At 36.8% G+C, this 19760-nt stretch overlaps 1 protein-coding gene across 4 annotated transcripts in view; it reads left to right on the top strand.

Moving 5' to 3' along the window:
* Nucleotides 1-17823, top strand: part of LOC121379264 (85/88 kDa calcium-independent phospholipase A2-like) — a 28289-nt gene extending 10466 nt beyond the window's left edge. For all 4 annotated transcript variants that reach the window (XM_041507794.1, XM_041507795.1, XM_041507796.1 and 1 more), the window contains 11 exons: nucleotides 347-443; nucleotides 3049-3231; nucleotides 4110-4225; nucleotides 4815-4963; nucleotides 6205-6290; nucleotides 7521-7674; nucleotides 8383-8533; nucleotides 9048-9184; nucleotides 14003-14157; nucleotides 15336-15503; nucleotides 17206-17823. In XM_041507794.1, coding sequence (XP_041363728.1) covers nucleotides 347-443; nucleotides 3049-3231; nucleotides 4110-4225; nucleotides 4815-4963; nucleotides 6205-6290; nucleotides 7521-7674; nucleotides 8383-8533; nucleotides 9048-9184; nucleotides 14003-14157; nucleotides 15336-15503; nucleotides 17206-17424 — 1615 coding nt within the window. In that variant the 3' untranslated portion in view covers nucleotides 17425-17823. The remainder of the gene's footprint in view (nucleotides 1-346; nucleotides 444-3048; nucleotides 3232-4109; nucleotides 4226-4814; nucleotides 4964-6204; nucleotides 6291-7520; nucleotides 7675-8382; nucleotides 8534-9047; nucleotides 9185-14002; nucleotides 14158-15335; nucleotides 15504-17205) is intronic.
* Nucleotides 17824-19760: the final 1937 nt, after the last annotated feature.

Raw genomic sequence — 19760 nt, 5'->3', positions numbered from 1 at the left:
TTTTTGGGGTTTTTTTTTGTTGGATGTCAAACATTTGGTAATTCTGACACTTGGTCATCAGAGGAATCTCGCAACATTAGCAGAAAGTGATCTTTTATATGCACTTTCCCACAGACAGGAAAGCACATACCATGACCTTTGACCAGTTGTAGTGCACTGGATGGAACGAGAAAACCCCCAAGCAGTTGAATGCATCCATCAAGGTGGTTCAATCTTGCAACGCAAGCAACTCAGGTGAGCACTCAACCGACTGAGCACATTTTTTATAAATTACATAGAAATTCTTTTGTTTGTCCTCCATGGAAGCAGATATTGATAGATTAACTTGAAAGTATTTGGTTTTCAGGTCTCTCAAGCTCATTTTACAAATACATCCAAACCAGATCAGTGCACTTGAAAACACATACCAGAGGACTCCACTACACTGGGCGGCAAATAAAGAGGTTGGTAAGAAAAAACACTCTTTGGCCAGGTCGCACATCAATTGACACATGTCATGGACACCTCACTACATTTATAAACTACAGCCATCTGGTGCCTAATGTATATTATTTCAATACTTGGTCGAGAATTAAAATTAAAGTTTGTTTAATTTTACGACACCACTACAGTACATTAATTTATTAGTTCTTTACCGGCCCAACAGGTTTCATCTTCATCCTGTCTGTCTATCATCTGTCCATGTGTCTATCCATTTGTCCGTCTGTCTATCAATCGTCTGTCCCACATATAATTTTTCAGATGTTTTGTATAGCTTTATCATGTAATGTTACAGATCAAGACAATTTACCCATTTTTGACAGAGTTATGGCCCTTAAACTTAAGAGATACGAAAATTAGTTTTCCAAACTTTGTTGAAATACCTAATGATATTGACATGAACCTTTGTATATGTTTTTATCATGTTTAACGTTCATGGTTGTTTACCCATTTTTCACAGTTATGGATTTTGAACTTAGGAGATAAGAAAATTTGTTCGGCCAGTAGGGAACATGTATTGCATTAGCAGTACTCTCAGAATGCTTGTTAATTGCATGAGCTATTGGATGTCAGTCATTTGAGAATTCTTGATACACTACCTTCAGAGGAAACTTACATGTTTCCATTAATAACAAGGGCTTTTTTATATGCACTTTTCATCACAGGACAGCACATACCTCAGCCTTTTATATACCAGATATGGGGCACTAGTTGGGATGAGAAAAGACCCAGTCTGAATATAGATCCACCAATGGGCTTCGATCCTATGACCCAAGCAACAGAGCTAGATCCTACCCCCTTAGTCAAGGGGCAACTCATATAGGCAACTCATATTAAAAAGTAGCCAGTGATAGACATGACAGGACACACCATGACCCTTGATGGACCGGTCATTGGGATAGGAAATAACACAAGTTCAAGCCTGGGCTGAGTTCAGCCAGACCGAGCAGAAAAACATCCACTAGACAGGTTTATGCGCTTCCTGGTAAATCAAATTTCAGTAACCAATCAAATAGTTTGTGAACATCAGTAAAACGTTAGCTGGCTGAATCTGGGGCTGCCATCGATCTTCCAGCCCACCGTTCGTCCCATGACACTTTAGGCGAGTACTCTACAATTAAGCCTGTTTCAACCATCCCCGGACCATGCAGGAAGATTATCACACAACAGAAAATACAAATATGAATTACTTACTGGTACTTATTTGATTTTTTACTCATGGGGGATGGGTGGATGTATCACAGTGGAAGGGCACTCACCTGAGCAGTGATGAGTATCAAGATCAAATTGCCATCAATGGACTCTTTGGGTTTTTTTTTACCACGTCCCAACCAGTGCCACATGGCTGCTACATCAAAGGCCATATTATGGTATATATTCTCCTAGCTATGGGAAAGTGCATAATATATAATATCCCTTGCTGCCTTTCAGAAGTAGCCTGTATGGCGCCAAACGGTTTTCAGTCTCTCTCATCCAAATATTGAAATACTGTATAATACTTTATTTTCGCGGGATCAAATTTTCGCGATTTAATGAAAATGGGTCAATTCGCGAACATTTATTTTCGCGAATCTCCCAACACCCATCAATAAAAAAAACGAAGTACAGATGTCAATAATTTTGTTTTGAAAACGGAACTTAGTTTTGCCGGTTGTTACGCTAATCTGTAGAACTAATCCTACATGTACACGCGAGTGCTATACACATAAAACAATAGTTTTCCTGCTTTAACCAATCAAGACTTTATTGTCCTTATAATTGTTATAAAAACAAAAACCGAAAACAAACGAAACGAAATTTGAAGGCACAAGCTACTAGTACTCAGTAACTTAAGTTTGATTGAAACAATATTTATTGCCGTCAAAATACTAGTTCAAAACGGTTTGTGATTGGCTAACAGGCCAAAAATAACAATAAAATTGTGAAACATCTGAACATAGCCCAGTCCGGATTTTTTCACTTCCACATTTTTAATATACTGTGATAATGCATGTTTACTTCCGTTGTTGAACACGTGTAGACTCTGTCCGATGAACTGATCGCTAGCACATGTGAAGGAAAACAGCATAAAGCTTTTTAGTGTTAGTATTGTTTTATTATCATGTATGTACGTATGTACTTACAATCGTGTTCTTGATTTAAAGTTTTAAACAGCTTTTGTGTTTTGTGGTTTGTTCCGTGACAGGAGGGAGCACCGCTTTGTTACTACTAGCCTCGTTCATCGGAAACTAATGTGGTATAGTTGAACGAGACTACATTTTTTTTTTTTAATTTGTCGGCCTTTATAAAAAGTTTATTTTCGCGTGGAATATATTTTCACGAATTTCATTCATACGCGAAAATAAATTCCATGCGAAAATAAAGTATTATACAGTAGTCATGTATTAGACATTAAATAACTGTAGTTTAAGTAAATGTGCTGAGCCATTGTAAAACTATTTTTCTTGTCTTTTTTGTGCCTCTGAGGACAATAACCATCAACATAGGTCATCCACTATGTAAACTAACTTCCATATTTATTTTTGCAGATTGAATTTTTTTTTGTGAGTTTGTGTTTTTTAATTCTAGATTATTCAGATGCTGCATCCCAAAGGCTGTGATATGAATGCTGTTTGCGGACAAGGTTTCACACCTCTCCAAGTCATGATGATGGATCAAAAGATTGACTGCTGTATAGCACTGGTTAGCCGAGGAGCTGATGTAAACGTTGTTGATTCGGATGGTGAAACTGTTCTCCACAAAGCTGTACAGGTTGGTTACTTGTTAAATTGGTTTGTTAATTTGGTAGCAGGGCTTGAACTTGATGATGGCACCGGCGGCAATTGCCGTTTTTGAGATATAAATTGCTGTTGGTTGGGAGCGTCACTGATGGCATTTTTGTGTTACTGGATAAAAATGACTGTTGTCAGTAAAGCTCCTCATTGAATTTAAAATGTATACATATGGTTTAAATTATGTGCTATTATTTAATATTTGTACATTTGAAATATATCTACATCAGGGCACAATATTTCACGAGAACCGTTGTTCTGTTCGCATGTCGGTTATGCAACTTTAAAATCACGAGAACCGCCAATTGGTTACGTGGTGAACAATTACATTCTAAAATTAAAAGTACCATATATCAGTCATGAAAGTGAAAATTAGTTTGTTTTAAATACATTTGAATCACTAATGTAACACAGAACCATAGTTCAAGTGTTTTAGGATTAGGTAGGCCTAACTAATCGGTTACGAGAACTATATTCACGTAACCGAACAATAGGTTACCTAAGTAAAACTCATGTGAACTGATTTCCGGTTACCTAAAATTTTGAACTATTGTCCCCTGCTACATACAGCAAAATAACCTTTCAGTAATGTTTATTTTCTGCAAAAGTCACTTTTAAAAACAATTGCCATAGGAAGGCTCAAGATTACAGGCAGTGAGGCATTTCTTTCACGGCAATTTTAAAATTCTTAAGTTTGAATCCTGTGATAGTACAAATGAAATGTGTGACCCGTTCCAAAATGATAAGGCCCTTTCAATCTGTTAAAACTTTGATCCTTCACTGAATATAAGCAGTCCTTAGTGAATAAATAAGGATGCAGAAGAGTGACTGCAGTTTTAAAATGGTTTATTGTTGCAGAAAGACGCTGTCGAACTTGTTCACATGTACATCATTTATGGAGCTAATATTAATCTGCAAAATAAGGATGGACATTCTCCAAGACATATGGCTTCAGTGTCTAGTAATAAAAACAGGTCAGCTATGAATTAAAACAGAAATAAAAATGCAGTAATGGGAAATAACTTTGCGCACTAATATTTCTTGATTGGCACCTCAGACAGGTTATTTTGTAGGAGATAGATATGTGTTAGCAACAGCAGAGAAAAGAGAAATCCCCCACCCACCCCAAAAAACCTAAAAAACAAACAAACACCCCAGCATGAATATCCTATTTATACAGCAGTCACACCATATGCAGCACTGTTTATAATTAGTATACATAGGGGCGTGGCAGGGTGGCGGTATATTTGTTGTATCTGTTGTATTTTCACAGGTAAATTTGAAAGGAGAGTCTGGCAACCTTTAGCCGTACTACTATTGTTTATACTGTGCCGCCACTGATACAATGTATGGTTATTGTAAGTCACTTTCTACCATGTAAAACAATACTATTTCACACAAGAAATGGAGTTCTAGACAGAAACACCATATAAGATTACAAAGGGTCTTTAATTTATGAAACACATGACATTTGAATAAAACTCATTGATATGGGGGTGGGGTAGGGGTTCTTCTTTTTTTTTAATAAGAAAAAGTTAAATCCTAAGTTAATTTTGTCTGCAGAGATTTGATACTGTATCATCTGCATATTTCTGGAGCTAAGCGATGTGACAAGGATGTTACAGGATGCGAGGATGGGTGCCTAGCTGAAGGGACATATAATTGTTCCCCAGACAAAAAACTGAAGACATTGTTTCAAAGAGATGATGTAGGTACGGTATTGGAATTCCTTCATGTTCACATTTACATCAAATTATATATCACATGTTGAACAACACTGGGGACATTTTCTATATTTTAGTTAAATGCAGGGATCTGTATTCTCTGTAATTTTAGTTTCACTTCTATTTATAGGATATTAAACGAGCTTCCATTTCGTATCATGTTTATGTCCTGAGTGAAATAATTTTCAATTGTCACGAGGGACATAAACATGATATGAAATGGTAACGAGTTTAATATCCTATTTATTACCTATAATCGATCTTAATTATATCACTCAACTCGTTTGATTAACATTCCTGTAAGGTTGGAGAGCACCAATCGATGACCTCATCGTGTTACGTCGAAGTGTTACGTCCCTCTTGGTGTTCTAGTGGGACATATCACTTTGATATGTACCAAGATATTTTTAACCATATGGGTAGTAAATTTCATTTATAAATGTAATTCTGCTGCCTATATGCATAGATCTAAATATGACTGATTTCTTTTTACTGTTGGATCTTGGATTAATGTTATTATGAACATTTGATTACAAACATATCTAAACATTTGGTTAAAGTTCTCTAAACATTTGGTTAAAGCAAGGACGTGATATTTCAGCGTTTTGTGTACTGTACTGAGTTCGCTGCCATTGTAAGTTTCCGACTGATGAGGCCTTTATAAAATGACACTTTAAATAAATGGCCTTGTTTTTAAAAAATCAGTAATTCTACATCCAGCATCTTTCTGATCGTCTTAATGTTTGTAGTAACTTAAACACCTTTTTATTTCCTAATACCTGTATCTATTTTTTCTTATGTACCGTACTAAATTATTGGGAGAAAAAATATAATTCTAACTACAAAAATTAGGATGACCAGAAATACATTGAATACACAGACATTGATATTCTAAGCAAAAATTTGCATTAAATATAATATAGTAGTTGTTAAAAAAGGCTCTACCTGGTCGAGAACATGTTACAATAGCAACAAACTCTTTTAAGGTAGAAAAAAAAAACTTGATTTAATTAGGCTGTAGACTTTTCAGCTTTTTAAATATTATTTCAGTTTTTATCACATCTTTGATCAAGTTTAACTAAGTATTTTGTTAAAGTTTTTAAATTCTTTAAATGAGGTTTATACTTGTTTAAAGATGTGGTTAAAGAGAAGCAGTCACCATTTGACAAATAAAATTCCTAAGTACAGTATGTGACTACTTAAGTTCAAGTTTAATGTTTTATTTTCAGCCATATTGGACAAACTATTGTGTGCCTCGGTGACTTGTGATGGGGCTCCTAGGAATAAAACTGGAGGATCTAATTTTGGAGACAGGGTATGTTAGTTTTAATGGTCAGAGACAAAATGTGTTAGTTTTAATGGTGTCAGAGACAAAATATGTTAGTTTTATTGTTGTCAGAGACAGAATATGTTAGTTTTAATGGTGTCAGAGACAAAATATGTTAGTTTTAATGGTGTCAGAGACAGAATATGTTAGTTTTAATGGTGTCAGAGATAGGGTATGTTAGTTTTAATGGTGTCAGAGACAAAATATGTTAGTTTTAATGGTGTCAGAGACAAACTATGTTAGTTTTAATGTTGTCAGAGACCATATGTTAGTTTTAATGGTATCAGAGACAGAATATGTTAGTTTTAATGGTGTCAGAGATAGGGTATGTTAGTTTTAATGGTGTCAGAGACAAAATATGTTAGTTTTAATGGTGTCAGAGACAAACTATGTTAGTTTTAATGTTGTCAGAGACCATATGTTAGTTTTAATGGTGTCAGAGACAGAATATGTTAGTTTTAATGGTGTCAGAGATAGGGTATGTTAGTTTTAATGGTGTCAGAAATAAGGTATGTTAGTTTTAATGGTGTCAGAGATAGGGTATGTTAGTTTTAATGGTGTCAGAAATAAGGTATGTTAGTTTTAATGGTGTCAGAGATAGGGTATGTTAGTTTTAATGGTGTCAGAAATAATATGTTAGTTTTAATGGTGTCAGAGATAGGGTATGTTAGTTTTAATGGTGTCAGAAATCAGGTATGTTAGTTTTAATGGTGTCCGAGATAGGGTATGTTAGTTTTAATGGTGTCTTAGACAGGGTGTGTTAGTTTTAATGGTGTCCGAGATAGGGTATGTTAGTTTTAATGGTGTTGGAATGAATGAATGATTTAATTTTAATGACACCCCAGCACTAAAATACACATCACCTATTGGGTGTCACAAATGGTAGAGACAGAATATGTTAGTTTTAATGGTGTCAGAGAAAGGGTATGTTACTTTTAATGATGTCATAGACAGGATATGTTAGTTTTAATGGTGTCAGAAATAGGGTATGTTGGTTTTAATTGTGTCAGAGACAGGGTATGTTAGTTTTAATGGTATCAGAGGTGGGGTATGTTAGTTTTAATGATATTGGAGATGGTGTATGTTAGTTTTAATGGTGTCAGAGACCGGGCATGTTAGTTTAATGGTGTCAGAGACAGGGTAATAAAGAAAATATGTTTATACTTGTGACATATATTTTTGTTGGTCTTTATATTTTTTGTTGATCAATCATTGCAGGTTCTCTCCCTTGATGGTGGAGGTATTCGAAGTCTTGTCTTGATAGAAACATTGATGGCAATTGAAAAAATTGTTGGTCGACCAATCAAAGATTGTTTTGATTGGATTTGTGGAACCAGTACCGGGGGCTTCCTGGCATTGTGCATTGCTTTTGGTAGGAGTGTGTTGAAAACAGAAAAAATTTTCATTACAGTAGTCAACAAAACAAAACATTTAATATTATGTTAATATTATGTTTTTATGGATGCTTTTTTAGGTATATTTTTATTATTTAACCTTCTAGAATAAACCATCAACGTTATTTATTTTTTTACCGCTAAACACCATTGTTCGATGTTGTTTGGGTATATTTGTTATCTATGACACACACTAAATGTATTACTCTCCATTTTAAAGCCAGATATGTGCTGTGTTACAAAGTAAGCAAAGAAGGGTCAGTTGCCCCAGATAGCCCTGAGTGTGTACCCTTTTTAGTTTAAAATTGTCTACCTACAGAAGATCATCAATTATTGTTCCCCGATTTGTTTTACTTTTTGTGCCCCTCCTAGTTACTTTAGAATTGTTTACAAGTGTTTGTGCACTTTTAGCAGGGGGGTCTAGACTGGCAAGTGAAGTTTATTAGGGGAATTGAGTCATGCCCCCCCCCCCCCCCCAAATATATATATATATATATATATAAAAAACAATTTGCTTCAGCGGGGGGATTCGACCTGTTGAACATGCACATGCCCCAGATTTAAGATGCATAAAGTTAGTTAACTGAATGTTTTGTGGAAGGCAAATTAATTGCATGTTTATTTGTAAACAAATGTATTAACTGTAGGTTAATAAAAACATAAATGTACTCTTTTTGTTTGTTCAGGATTTCCTCTGCACTATTTGAAAGTTCTTTTCTTCCGAATGAAGGATGAGGTATTCAAAGGAACACGGCCATACTCACCGGAAGCTTTTGAGCTGATGTTGAAACGAGAGTTTGGAGAGAACACAACCATGGCTGAAATAAAACATCCAAAGTGAGGCTCATCCTGAATAGATTTAATCCCATTTCTTGGGAAGAGAAACAACTTTATTCTTATCCATATTAGCCCATTTGGTAATCTGTAATTATTTTGGCTTGCAAAGAATTACTTATAACCATCAGATAAAGGAATAAGTTAGCTCTCCATTTTTATTGTCAGTCACCTTGTGCTTTGGAAACCAAACTAAGAAACCAGTCAAAAACAGTTTCCGGCTTACTTCTGATTGGTATATTATATAACGTTTTAACAGTTCTAAAGTCGCTTCCATCAGTAATATGATGTCACTGTGATTAGCACAAATGTAGTTTGATATCACACACCTTAATTAAACCGTATCAAAATGTTACGCTCATGTATACAGGTTTTGTTGAATTGTAAATAATGATCTGTTGGTAGCAAAAGAAATAATCAAAATGGGTTTATCACATGGGTATTATGTGTAAGTTATAGGATAAATGTCTCCAGTACTTCAACTAGGTAATGATTTTTATCTTGCTTTGTTTACGAGAGTGCTGGTAACTGGTGTATTAGCCGATCGACACCCACCTGAGTTGCACATGTTCCGAAACTATCACAGACCGTTGAACCAGCTTCGCCCAGACGATGAGAAAGAAGATAAAATCCCACCAATGCCCAAGCCTGAAGGTTTGTAATATAAGCACCATGAATCATGCAAGTCTGTTATATATATTCAATCCAGGCCATTAACAAAATAGTCATGACATAAAATATGACGTGGGAACAGATATTTTCCACAGCAGTTTTGTGGTTCATTTGTAAGAGTTTACCAATATAAATAATTCACTGAGAAAAGTGACATAAAAAATGGAAAGGTCCATGGCAGAGTAAATGCAGTGAAAAATTAAAAACATCGAGGTAATCTCCAAGGCACTGCTGGTTGCCATGGTTAATTGCCAGGGTTGCATAGTGTTACTTCTTCTGAGTTTTTTAAAACATATTTTTGTGTGCAACAATAGAAAAAGGCATTGAAAAATAAACCTTTTATGGATGCTGGTTCCATAAAATGTGATTTCCAAATATTTAATTAATGTAAGCAATGAATATATCAAGGACTAACAGCCCCGTTCCACGAAAGAATCGTAGCTAAGGTTAATTGTAGTGACTTACGGTGAATTTTACAACTGGCACCTTAAACTTTACAGCTGTTCCACAAAGCAACCTTAAGGTAGCCATAATTTAATGCCCATTTAATGATTAAAACATTTTTTGCGAAGAAGTATGAATTAGTTAAATAATAAATTTTCAGAACATCTAGGATGTATTCATTGGTATTGGACATCCATAAAGTAACTTTGTCAGTTTATTTGCTAAGCGATAGTTGCTGAATGCATAAGACATGAGAGTTATCTCCCGTATTTTTTAATGTTTTTCATCGAACGCCGAGTTTCTGAAAAGGTATTTGGTATATATTAGATCCATTTTTATATAAAAAGTTAGTATCCTTAGAAAATGATCAAATAATAATCTAACTGCCATTTGACATCTCCGTTAGTGGCTTATAACTGCCTCGTACCAATTTTTACCCTAATTTACAACAATAATGAGCTACTAAGGGCGCGATGGTAGATATTTACGGTGATAGTAGTGCTAAGATCGCTTCGTGGAACGGGGTCCAGAACTAGTTATTGTCAAAGTCTTGGTTTTCAGAATGACAAGTTTTAAAGGTTAAACATTTGAGAACAGTCCAACGCAAAAGCATTTTTATTTTATTCGTTCAAATTATGTGCCAAGTATCTTTGCAACAGAGACTGTTATAGGTCTCCCCAAAAACCTAGTAGTACATTGAATTTTTTGAAATAGTGGACAACAAGCCTTTCTAATGAAGGAAGGTTGTATATGGCATCGGACATATGGTTAAGGACCACACAGTTATTGAGGGAGGAAACCCACTGTAGCCACTTCATAGGCTACTCTTTTTGATTAGCAGCAATGAATCCTTTATATGCACCATCCCATAGACAGGATAGCACATACCACGGCTTTTAATGTACCAGTCGTGGTGCACTGGCTGGAGTGAGAAATAGCCCAATGGGCCCACCGACGGGGATCGATCCCAAACCGACTGCGCATCAAGCGAGCACTTTACCAGTGGGTTACATCCCGCTCACCCTTTTTAATGACCAACATCACATATTAAATAGATTTTCATGTTTAATTCATCGGTGGCTGTATTTACTAGGTGTTTATGGTCGTAATGGTGGAAGTAGCCCAAACTGGATTCTACCTCCCACTAATTTTGTACATCCGAATAAATAATTTATATTAGGAAAGAAAATGGTTTGAGCTACTACAAACATTAGGATGACCAGTGAATATACATTTAAAGTTTCTTTAAAGCACAATGCTTGATTAATCGTAGGCTACTGAATGTCAAACATTAGGATGACCAGTGAATATACATTTAAAGTTTCTTTAAAGCACAGTGCTTGATTAATCGTAGGCTACTGGATGTCAAACATTAGGATGACCAGTGAATATACATTTAAAGTTTCTTTAAAGCACAGTGCTTGATTAATCGTAGGCTACTGGATGTCAAACATTTGGATGACCAGTGAATATACATTTAAAGTTTCTTTAAAGCACAGTGCTTGATTAATCGTAGGCTACTGGATGTCAAACATTAGGATGACCAGTGAATATACATTTAAAGTTTCTTTAAAGCACAGTGCTTGATTAATTGTAGGCTACTGGATGTCAAACATTAGGATGACCAGTGAATATACATTTAAAGTTTCTTTAAAGCACAGTGCTTGATTAATCGTAGGCTATTGGATGTCAAACATTAGATGACCAGTGAATATACATTTAAAGTTTCTTTAAAGCACAGTGCTTGATTAATCGTAGGCTACTGGATGTCAAACATTAGGATGACCAGTGAATATACATTTAAAGTTTCTTTAAAGCACAGTGCTTGATTAATCGTAGGCTACTGGATGTCAAACATTTGGATGACCAGTGAATATACATTTAAAGTTTCTTTAAAGCACAGTGCTTGATTAATCGTAGGCTACTGGATGTCAAACATTAGGATGACTAGTGAATATACATTTAAAGTTTCTTTAAAGCACAGTGCTTGATTAATCGTAGGCTATTGGATGTCAAACATTAGGATGACCAGTGAATATACATTTAAAGTTTCTTTAAAGCACAGTGCTTGATTAATCTTAGGCTACTGGATGTCAAACATTAGGATGACCAGTGAATATACATTTAAAGTTTCTTTAAAGCACAGTGCTTGATTAATCGTAGGCTACTGGATGTCAAACATTAGGATGACCAGTGAATATACATTTAAAGTTTCTTTAAAGCACAGTGCTTGATTAATCGTAGGCTACTGGATGTCAAACATTAGGATGACCAGTGAATATACATTTAAAGTTTCTTTAAAGCACAGTGCTTGATTAATCGTAGGCTACTGGATGTCAAACATTAGGATGACCAGTGAATATACATTTAAAGTTTCTTTAAAGCACAGTGCTTGATTAATCGTAGGCTACTGGATGTCAAACATTAGGATGACCAGTGAATATACATTTAAAGTTTCTTTAAAGCACAGTGCTTGATTAATCGTAGGCTACTGGATGTCAAACATTAGGATGACCAGTGAATATACATTTAAAGTTTCTTTAAAGCACAGTGCTTGATTAATCGTAGGCTACTGAATGTCAAACATTTGGATGACCAGTGAATATACATTTAAAGTTTCTTTAAAGCACAGTGCTTGATTAATCGTAGGCTACTAAAGCACAGTGCTTGATGTCAAACATTTGGATGACCAGTGAATATACATTTAAAGTTTCTTTAAAGCACAGTGCTTGATTAACACTGGATGTCAAACATTAGGATGAAGTTTCTTTAAAGCACAGTGCTTGATTAATCGTACTACTGGATGTCAAACATTAGGATGACCAGTGAATATACATTTAAAGTTTCTTTAAAGCACAGTGCTTGATTAATCGTAGGCTACTGGATGTCAAACATTAGGATGACCAGTGAATATACATTTAAAGTTTCTTTAAAGCACAGTGCTTGATTAATCGTAGGCTACTGGATGTCAAACATTAGGATGACCAGTGAATATACATTTAAAGTTTCTTTAAAGCACAGTGCTTGATTAATCGTAGGCTACTGGATGTCAAACATTTGGATGACCAGTGAATATACATTTAAAGTTTCTTTAAAGCACAGTGCTTGATTAATCGTAGGCTACTGGATGTCAAACATTAGGATGACCAGTGAATATACATTTAAAGTTTCTTTAAAGCACAGTGCTTGATTAATCGTAGGCTACTGGATGTCAAACATTAGGATCATTTAAAGTTTCTTTAAAGCACAATGCTTGATTAATCGTAGGCTGCTAGATGTCAAACATTAGGATGACCAGTGAATATACATTTAAAGTTTCTTTAAAGCACAGTGCTTGATTAATCGTAGGCTATTGGATGTCAAACATTTGGTAATGCTGACATGTAGTCTTAGAGGAAACACGCTACATATTTCCATTAGTAGCAACGGATCTTTTATATGCACTTTCCTACAGACAGGACAGCACATACCATGGCCGTTGATATACCATTAGTGGGACACTGGTTAAGATGGGGGAAAACCCACTAAGAGTCAAAACACCTCAGTAGAGAGTTAGGTCCTGCTCTTGGCTATACAGATACTGATATTCTAAACATGAAAATGTTATTAATATATTTAATTTTAAAGATTAAAACATCTCTATTAATAAAAGAACATCTTACTATGGCTGCAAACTCTTTAACTGGATCAATAAGCAAAGTGTTTTGCTGTTTTTAAAAATGTGTAACTCAATTTCTTAGTGGTAAAGCATTTCACCTGATGTACAGTCAGTCTGGGATCAATCCCCGCTGGTGGGTCCATTGGGCTATTTCTCATTCCAGACAGTGCACCACGACTGGTATATCCAAAGGCTGTTGTATGTGCTATCCTGTCTGTGGGATGATGCATATAAAAGATCCCTTTCTGCATTAGGAAAAATGTAGCGAATTTCCTCTGATGACTACGTGTCAGAATTACCAAATGTTTGACATCCAACAGCCAATGATTGATTAATCAATGTGCTCCAGTGGTGTCGTTAAAAAACCCAAACAAATAAAAGGTTCACCACGACTGGTATATCCAAAGTCCGTGGTATGTGCTATCCTGTCTGTGGGATGGTGCATGTAAAAGATCCCTTGCTACTAATGAACAAATGTAGCAGGTTTCCTCTCAGAATTACCAAATATTTGACATCCAGTAGCCGATGATTAATAAACCAATGTGCTCTAGTGGTGTTATAAAACAAAATAAACTTTAACAATTAATTGGAAACTTCTTACAATGACAGCAAACTCAGGAAAGTCTATTTAACTGAAAGAACACGTAAATTGTTGTGCTGTTTTTAAAACTGTAACTCAGTTTCTCATGTATCTACAGAACAGAAAATATGGCAAGCTGCGCGATGCACTGGAGCCGCTCCAACGTACTTCCAGCCTTACAAAAACATACAAGACGGAGGTCTCATAGCAAACAATCCAGCCCTTGACCTTCTCACAGAGATACAGGAGTATAATGTCGCACTTAAACAAAACGTAAGTTACTCATTCGGGGCATATATTTTCAAAACTGTTTTAGAACTACGATATCGTCAAGCCATCGTGGACTATGATGTCACTGTGTCGTAGTGATGTCATAGCTTATGGCAGTTTTACGATATCGTAGTGCTAAACTTGCTATGAAATCTCTAGCCTGGATTTTATTTTGGAATATTTATTTGACTCCCATAGATAATTTTTGGGGAACTTCAATATCATTTTACATAAAGTTGGAAGTTTCCAGTTTAGCTTCAAACATGTAATGTGCTTAAATAATATTTGACTATGAGTTTGGAATGAATTCCAAGCAAGGACTATTATCTGGTGATTGACTACAATAATTTGATTGTAGAAACGTTCATGAGATGCATCCAGACATTCATGTTTGTATTAATGTTGCCACGAAAATATGTGTGAAAATATATTTAAATTTGCAAATATGTGTGTTTTTATTCTACAATAAAAATACATTGGCAACATATGATAAATTTCATGAATTTACTTGTTTGCTTCAGACTAGATTTTTAATATGGCACAATACTTTTTATATTGTTAGTTTTAATACAGTGTATTGTAAAGATAACACAGCTTGCACATTTATTTATTAAATAGAGTTCTAACTATCACAGAATAAAGCCAATATTTTAATGCAGTAACTAGTTACTAGTATTCTATATATTTATGAAAACCAAAAGATGAGGATTTTAACATTTATATTGGGAATTGTACTTCAAAATGGGAATACAAACACAATATACCCTTTGAAGAATGGTGCCAAATATCAGTCTTGTAAGAGAGATCATAAAACCATGTCATTGTTATTATATTGATTAAAAGAGTTGATCCAAATATATTTTTTCATTTGCGTGTGACGGTTATGTCGTTATTCAAGATGTCCCCCCTTGGATCTGCGGCTCGTAATATTTAATATTATTGCCAATATTACTGTCAAGGTATATTTATTTGATTATGCATATTTCACAAGGTTCTCGTTTTATTTTATTTTAATGTAATATTAAATATGAAGCAATATTAGCGTACTTAAATACCTAATGCACTAAGATTATCTTAGCGCTAAGATCACTTTAAGTACTTAACTACCTAATGCTCTTAAGATTATCTTAGTGCTAAGATCACTTTCTAAAACGGGGTCCTGTTTGTTATCTCAAATTCAGAAACAAGTGGATAAAATTCGCCATCTAAGCTGTGTTGTCTCCCTTGGAACCGGAAGAATGCCACAGACAGAAGCGAACATCGTGGATGTGTTTTGTCCAGAAAACCTACATGATGCAGCAAAAACTGTTAAAGGAGCATCTATCTTAAGTCATCTGATAGTACATCAGGTACACAGGTCTATCATTTATATACAATTTAGTCTCAATGGGTCTGTACTGTGAGGTACGAGCGGGATGTAACTTGGTGGTAGAGCGCCTACCTGAGGTACAAACGTTGTAGGATCAGTCACCTTCGATGGAATTGGGAGTTCCCTCCCCCACGACCCCCATCTCAAACAGTGCTGAAGGTCTGGTGCTTATAAAACTTTTAGAGTCTAGACTTAAGACTCTAATAGAGTCTGATACACTAATGTCATGACTACACTTGTGACATCATTAAAGATCAAGTCTGGACTCTAAAAGCATGGGCCGTGGGCTCTGTTCCATGAAGTGATCTTAATGCTATCATCACCTTAAGTGCATAACTACCTTATGCAGTTAAGGTGACCATAGCGCTAAGATTGCTTTGTGGAACAGGACCCAGGATTGGTAACTTAAAGGCTATATGTATGTTATCTACTGTCCTGTCTATGGGAAGCTGCCTATAAAAGCTGTCTTGCTGGGGGTTTTGTCTATAAGTAGACTAAGTGGCAACAGTGGGTTTTGTCTCTTTCTCAGAATAATCATAGATCATCCACAAATAACTGCAGTTCACAGTGTTCAGAGGGGTTAAATATTTGTTTCATCTCCATTATACTTGTAGGATTGGGTTTGAAATTTTCCTATAAAATATGTTTCTAGTAACAAGCTTCTCCTTCTGGAAATGTTCTCCAGATAAAAATTACAAAAAAGTTCAAATTAATTTTAAACAAAAACATTTGTTAAACAGCGCAAATGGAGCACATTGATTTATTAATCATCGGCTGATGATGCCCAACATTTGGTAATTCTGACACAGTTTTTCCATTAGCTACAAATAATCTTTTAGATGCACTTTACCACAAACAGCACAGCCTGTGGGTGTTGTTCTACCACAAACAGCACAGCCTGTGGGTGTTGTTCTACCACAAACGGCACAGCCTGTGGGTGTTGTTTTACCACAAACGGCACAGCCTGTGGGTGTTGTTCTACCACAAACGGCACAGCCTGTGGGTGTTGTTTTACCACAAACGGCACAGCCTGTGGGTGTTGTTTTACCACAAACGGCACAGCCTGTGGGTGTTGTTTTACCAAGGGTGGGATGTAGCCCAGTGATGTGCAGTCGATCTAGGATTAATCCGCGTCGGTGGGCCCATTGGACTATTTCTTGTTCTAGCCAGTGCACCACAACTGGTATATCAAAGATCATGGTATGTGCTATCCTGTCCATGGGATGATGCATATAAAAGATCCTTGCTGCATTAGGAAAAATGTAGCGGGTTTCCTCTGATGACTGTCAGAATGACCAAATGTTTGACATCCAATAGCTGATGATTAATTAATCATTGTGGTCTAGTAGTGTCCCAATGGACCCACCGGCGGGGATTGATCCCAGACTGACTGTACATCAGGTGAAATGCTTTACCGCTAAGAAATGAGTTACACATTTTTAAAAACAGCAAAACACTTTGGTTATTGATCCAGTTAAATAAAATAATTGATATACTAGTTGTGGGGCATTAATACATTTTAAGTAAGAACAGTTTCACAAATTTACAAAATAAATTTCCTTTAAAATGAAATGATCAAAGCTTAATGTTATTATTTTATTCTTTTCTGCTTGTCTGTTATGAAGAGGCCCAGTTTTCACATATTTTCAAGTGTTGATGATTGTTGTTTTCTATTTCATGAGGCGACATTGTCGGAGGGCCGCCCGGTGGACCGTGCCCGAGCGTGGTGCAGCATGATCAACGTACCATTCTTCAGATTCAGTCCACAGCTGTCCGAGGACGTTCAGCTCAATTGCCATGACAACAGGAAGCTCATCAACATGATGTGGGAAGCTCACTGCTACATGGTGGCCAATCAATCTCGACTCCAAGAGTTAGCCAGCCTGCTCAAGGCTGGATGATAAGAAACTGGCACAAACATCAGATGGATAATTTAAAAAAAATGGCTTCTTCGAGTAATTAGCTTAAAACTGGAAAGAGCAATGCTGTAGTCACTGTCATGAAAACCTCTATGGCTACCATGATTCTTGTCAGAAACAGCAGATTTAGAAACTAAAACTCTTGACATCAACAATTCATGATTGTAAGAGCAATAATTTTATTCGTTCTTCAAATCTTTAGCTTTTAAAAAATTATTTTTAATTTAATGCAGTCTATTCTATTATGCTGTTTTATTCTGTTCTGCAACAATTCTGATGTTGCTTAGTCCATTCTATTATGCTGTTTTGTTCCGTTCTGTTATAATTCTTATATTGCTTTCTATTCAGTTTTATTATATTTATTAAAACGTTTTTATAGTATTCTATTTTTATTTTATTTCTACTCTATTTATTGTTTATTATATTCTGTTAGATTGTTGTTGTTTTTTCTATTCAACTGTATTGTATTCTGTTCTCTGTTCTATTGTACCACAGACTTTAATTCCATTAGTTCTATTTCAACTGATTTGGAGAAAACTTGAGTGTTTTCTCTTTTATAGATACATTACCTGTCCTCAAACAAGTGCACCTCCCCCCCACGCAAGTGGTCTGGTCCGAACATCCAAACAGCCAATGGGATGGCCTAAATTCTTCTACTGCATACTGCTCTCTAGTTCCGGTCACATGACTGTAACTTCCTTCTTTTTCCCTGAGCGCATCGCACGGAGAACAGGAAGCGGGGAGGCCCGGGCGGGATGAATCTTGAGGACAGGTAATGTATCTATAAAAGAGAAAACACTCAAGTTTTCTCCATTTCTATAGACATTACCTGTCCTCAAACAAGTGCAGCATTCAACAGATGGTGGTGGGTGCCGAGATCCGTAGATGCTTGTGATAACTCCCCAACCGGAAAGAGGCTGACTAGTGGAAGAATAAGGCCAACCTTGGTAAACCCTCCTCCTAGGGATGCCCGTCACAGACCAATGCAGGTGATGTTAGTAACAACAACCAGAATGGTGGCATCCGTCAGCAGTGGCAGGTACGGCTCCTAGAACACATGGACCAGGAGGCGGAAGCCACATCTCATGCTGGTTCTGACAGGGTGGGAAGACGTAGCCACCAGGGATGCAGGTGTTAGGTAACCCTCACGTATTGAAGTGTTATAGTTTTTCAATAACAAGCGACAACCTAATGAGGTGCATCCGTCAGAACATTGAACAAAACAAGACCCCCGAGTGTTTTCTGTCTAGTACACCAAAGATCTGTTAGTTCAATAATGACAACCAATAACCACATGCAGTGCAGGGTAAAGGTTATCGAGACAAAAGTTCCGGCACCAGTACGTGAACTGTGCAAAAGAACAAAAGTCTAAGCAATCCTCATCTGTCGATTCGATGGACATCTCGGTATGCAGCCCAGAATCAGACAGACATCAACGGCGACGAGGACGGCTTGTATTCAACAGTCTGTGCAGCAACAACCGGACCCAGATGATGGAACCCCTCAACGTCTTCTGTGGAGACATCCCTCAGATAATAGTTGGCGAAGATGGAGTCCGTAGCCCAGAACCAACCAGTGATAATGTGCTGAATGGGTGTGTTGCAGTGCAGGGACATCGTGGCAGCCAAGGCACGGAGTTCATGCAGATTAGAAGCAGACGGAGCAGGAAAACCCTCCTTCTGATAGGCGGTCAGGATAAAAGACCGGATCCAGGTGGCCACCGTGTTCTTGGTAAGATCCCTCAACCGACTCTGGTTACAGGAGAGGAAAAGTCTTTTGCGATGTTGTCGAAAAGATCTGGTCCTCTCGATGTACTGGTGCAGGGCTCTGACAGGGCACAACGCCAAGTCCTCAACGTCCGCTGGACCAACGATAGAGGAGAGGGCCTGCACAGCATACGAACGAGGCGCTTGGTCTGGTAACTGATTCTTTGCAACAAAGTTCATGAGTAACCCCAAGTTGACTGCACACCGATCTCGGTGAAAACGTACCAAGTCTACATCAAGAGCATGGAGTTCTGAGACACGGGCAGCCGTGCCGAAACCGAGTAAAAACACCGTCTTCCGCGTCAAGTCCTGAAGGAAAGAGGATTCGATCGGCTCATAAGGTGCGGTCGATAACGCTCGTAACATCAGATTCAGGTCCCATCTTGGTGGCCGAAACCAGTGTACTTGATCTTCAAGGCGAAACCCTTTGATCATCTTATGGATCTCAGGAATACCCGATAACTTCGTTCCAGTAGTGACATCACGAACAGTAGCGATGACCGAAACGTACCCAGCGATGGTAGACCCCTTCAATCGTAAAGTGGTCCGCAG

The sequence above is a fragment of the Gigantopelta aegis genome, chromosome 8, assembly GCF_016097555.1.
Source record: "Gigantopelta aegis isolate Gae_Host chromosome 8, Gae_host_genome, whole genome shotgun sequence".
Lineage (NCBI taxonomy): Eukaryota > Metazoa > Mollusca > Gastropoda > Neomphalida > Peltospiridae > Gigantopelta > Gigantopelta aegis.
The sequence above is the reverse complement of the archived record's forward strand: the minus strand, read 5'-3'. Positions and strand labels throughout refer to the sequence as shown.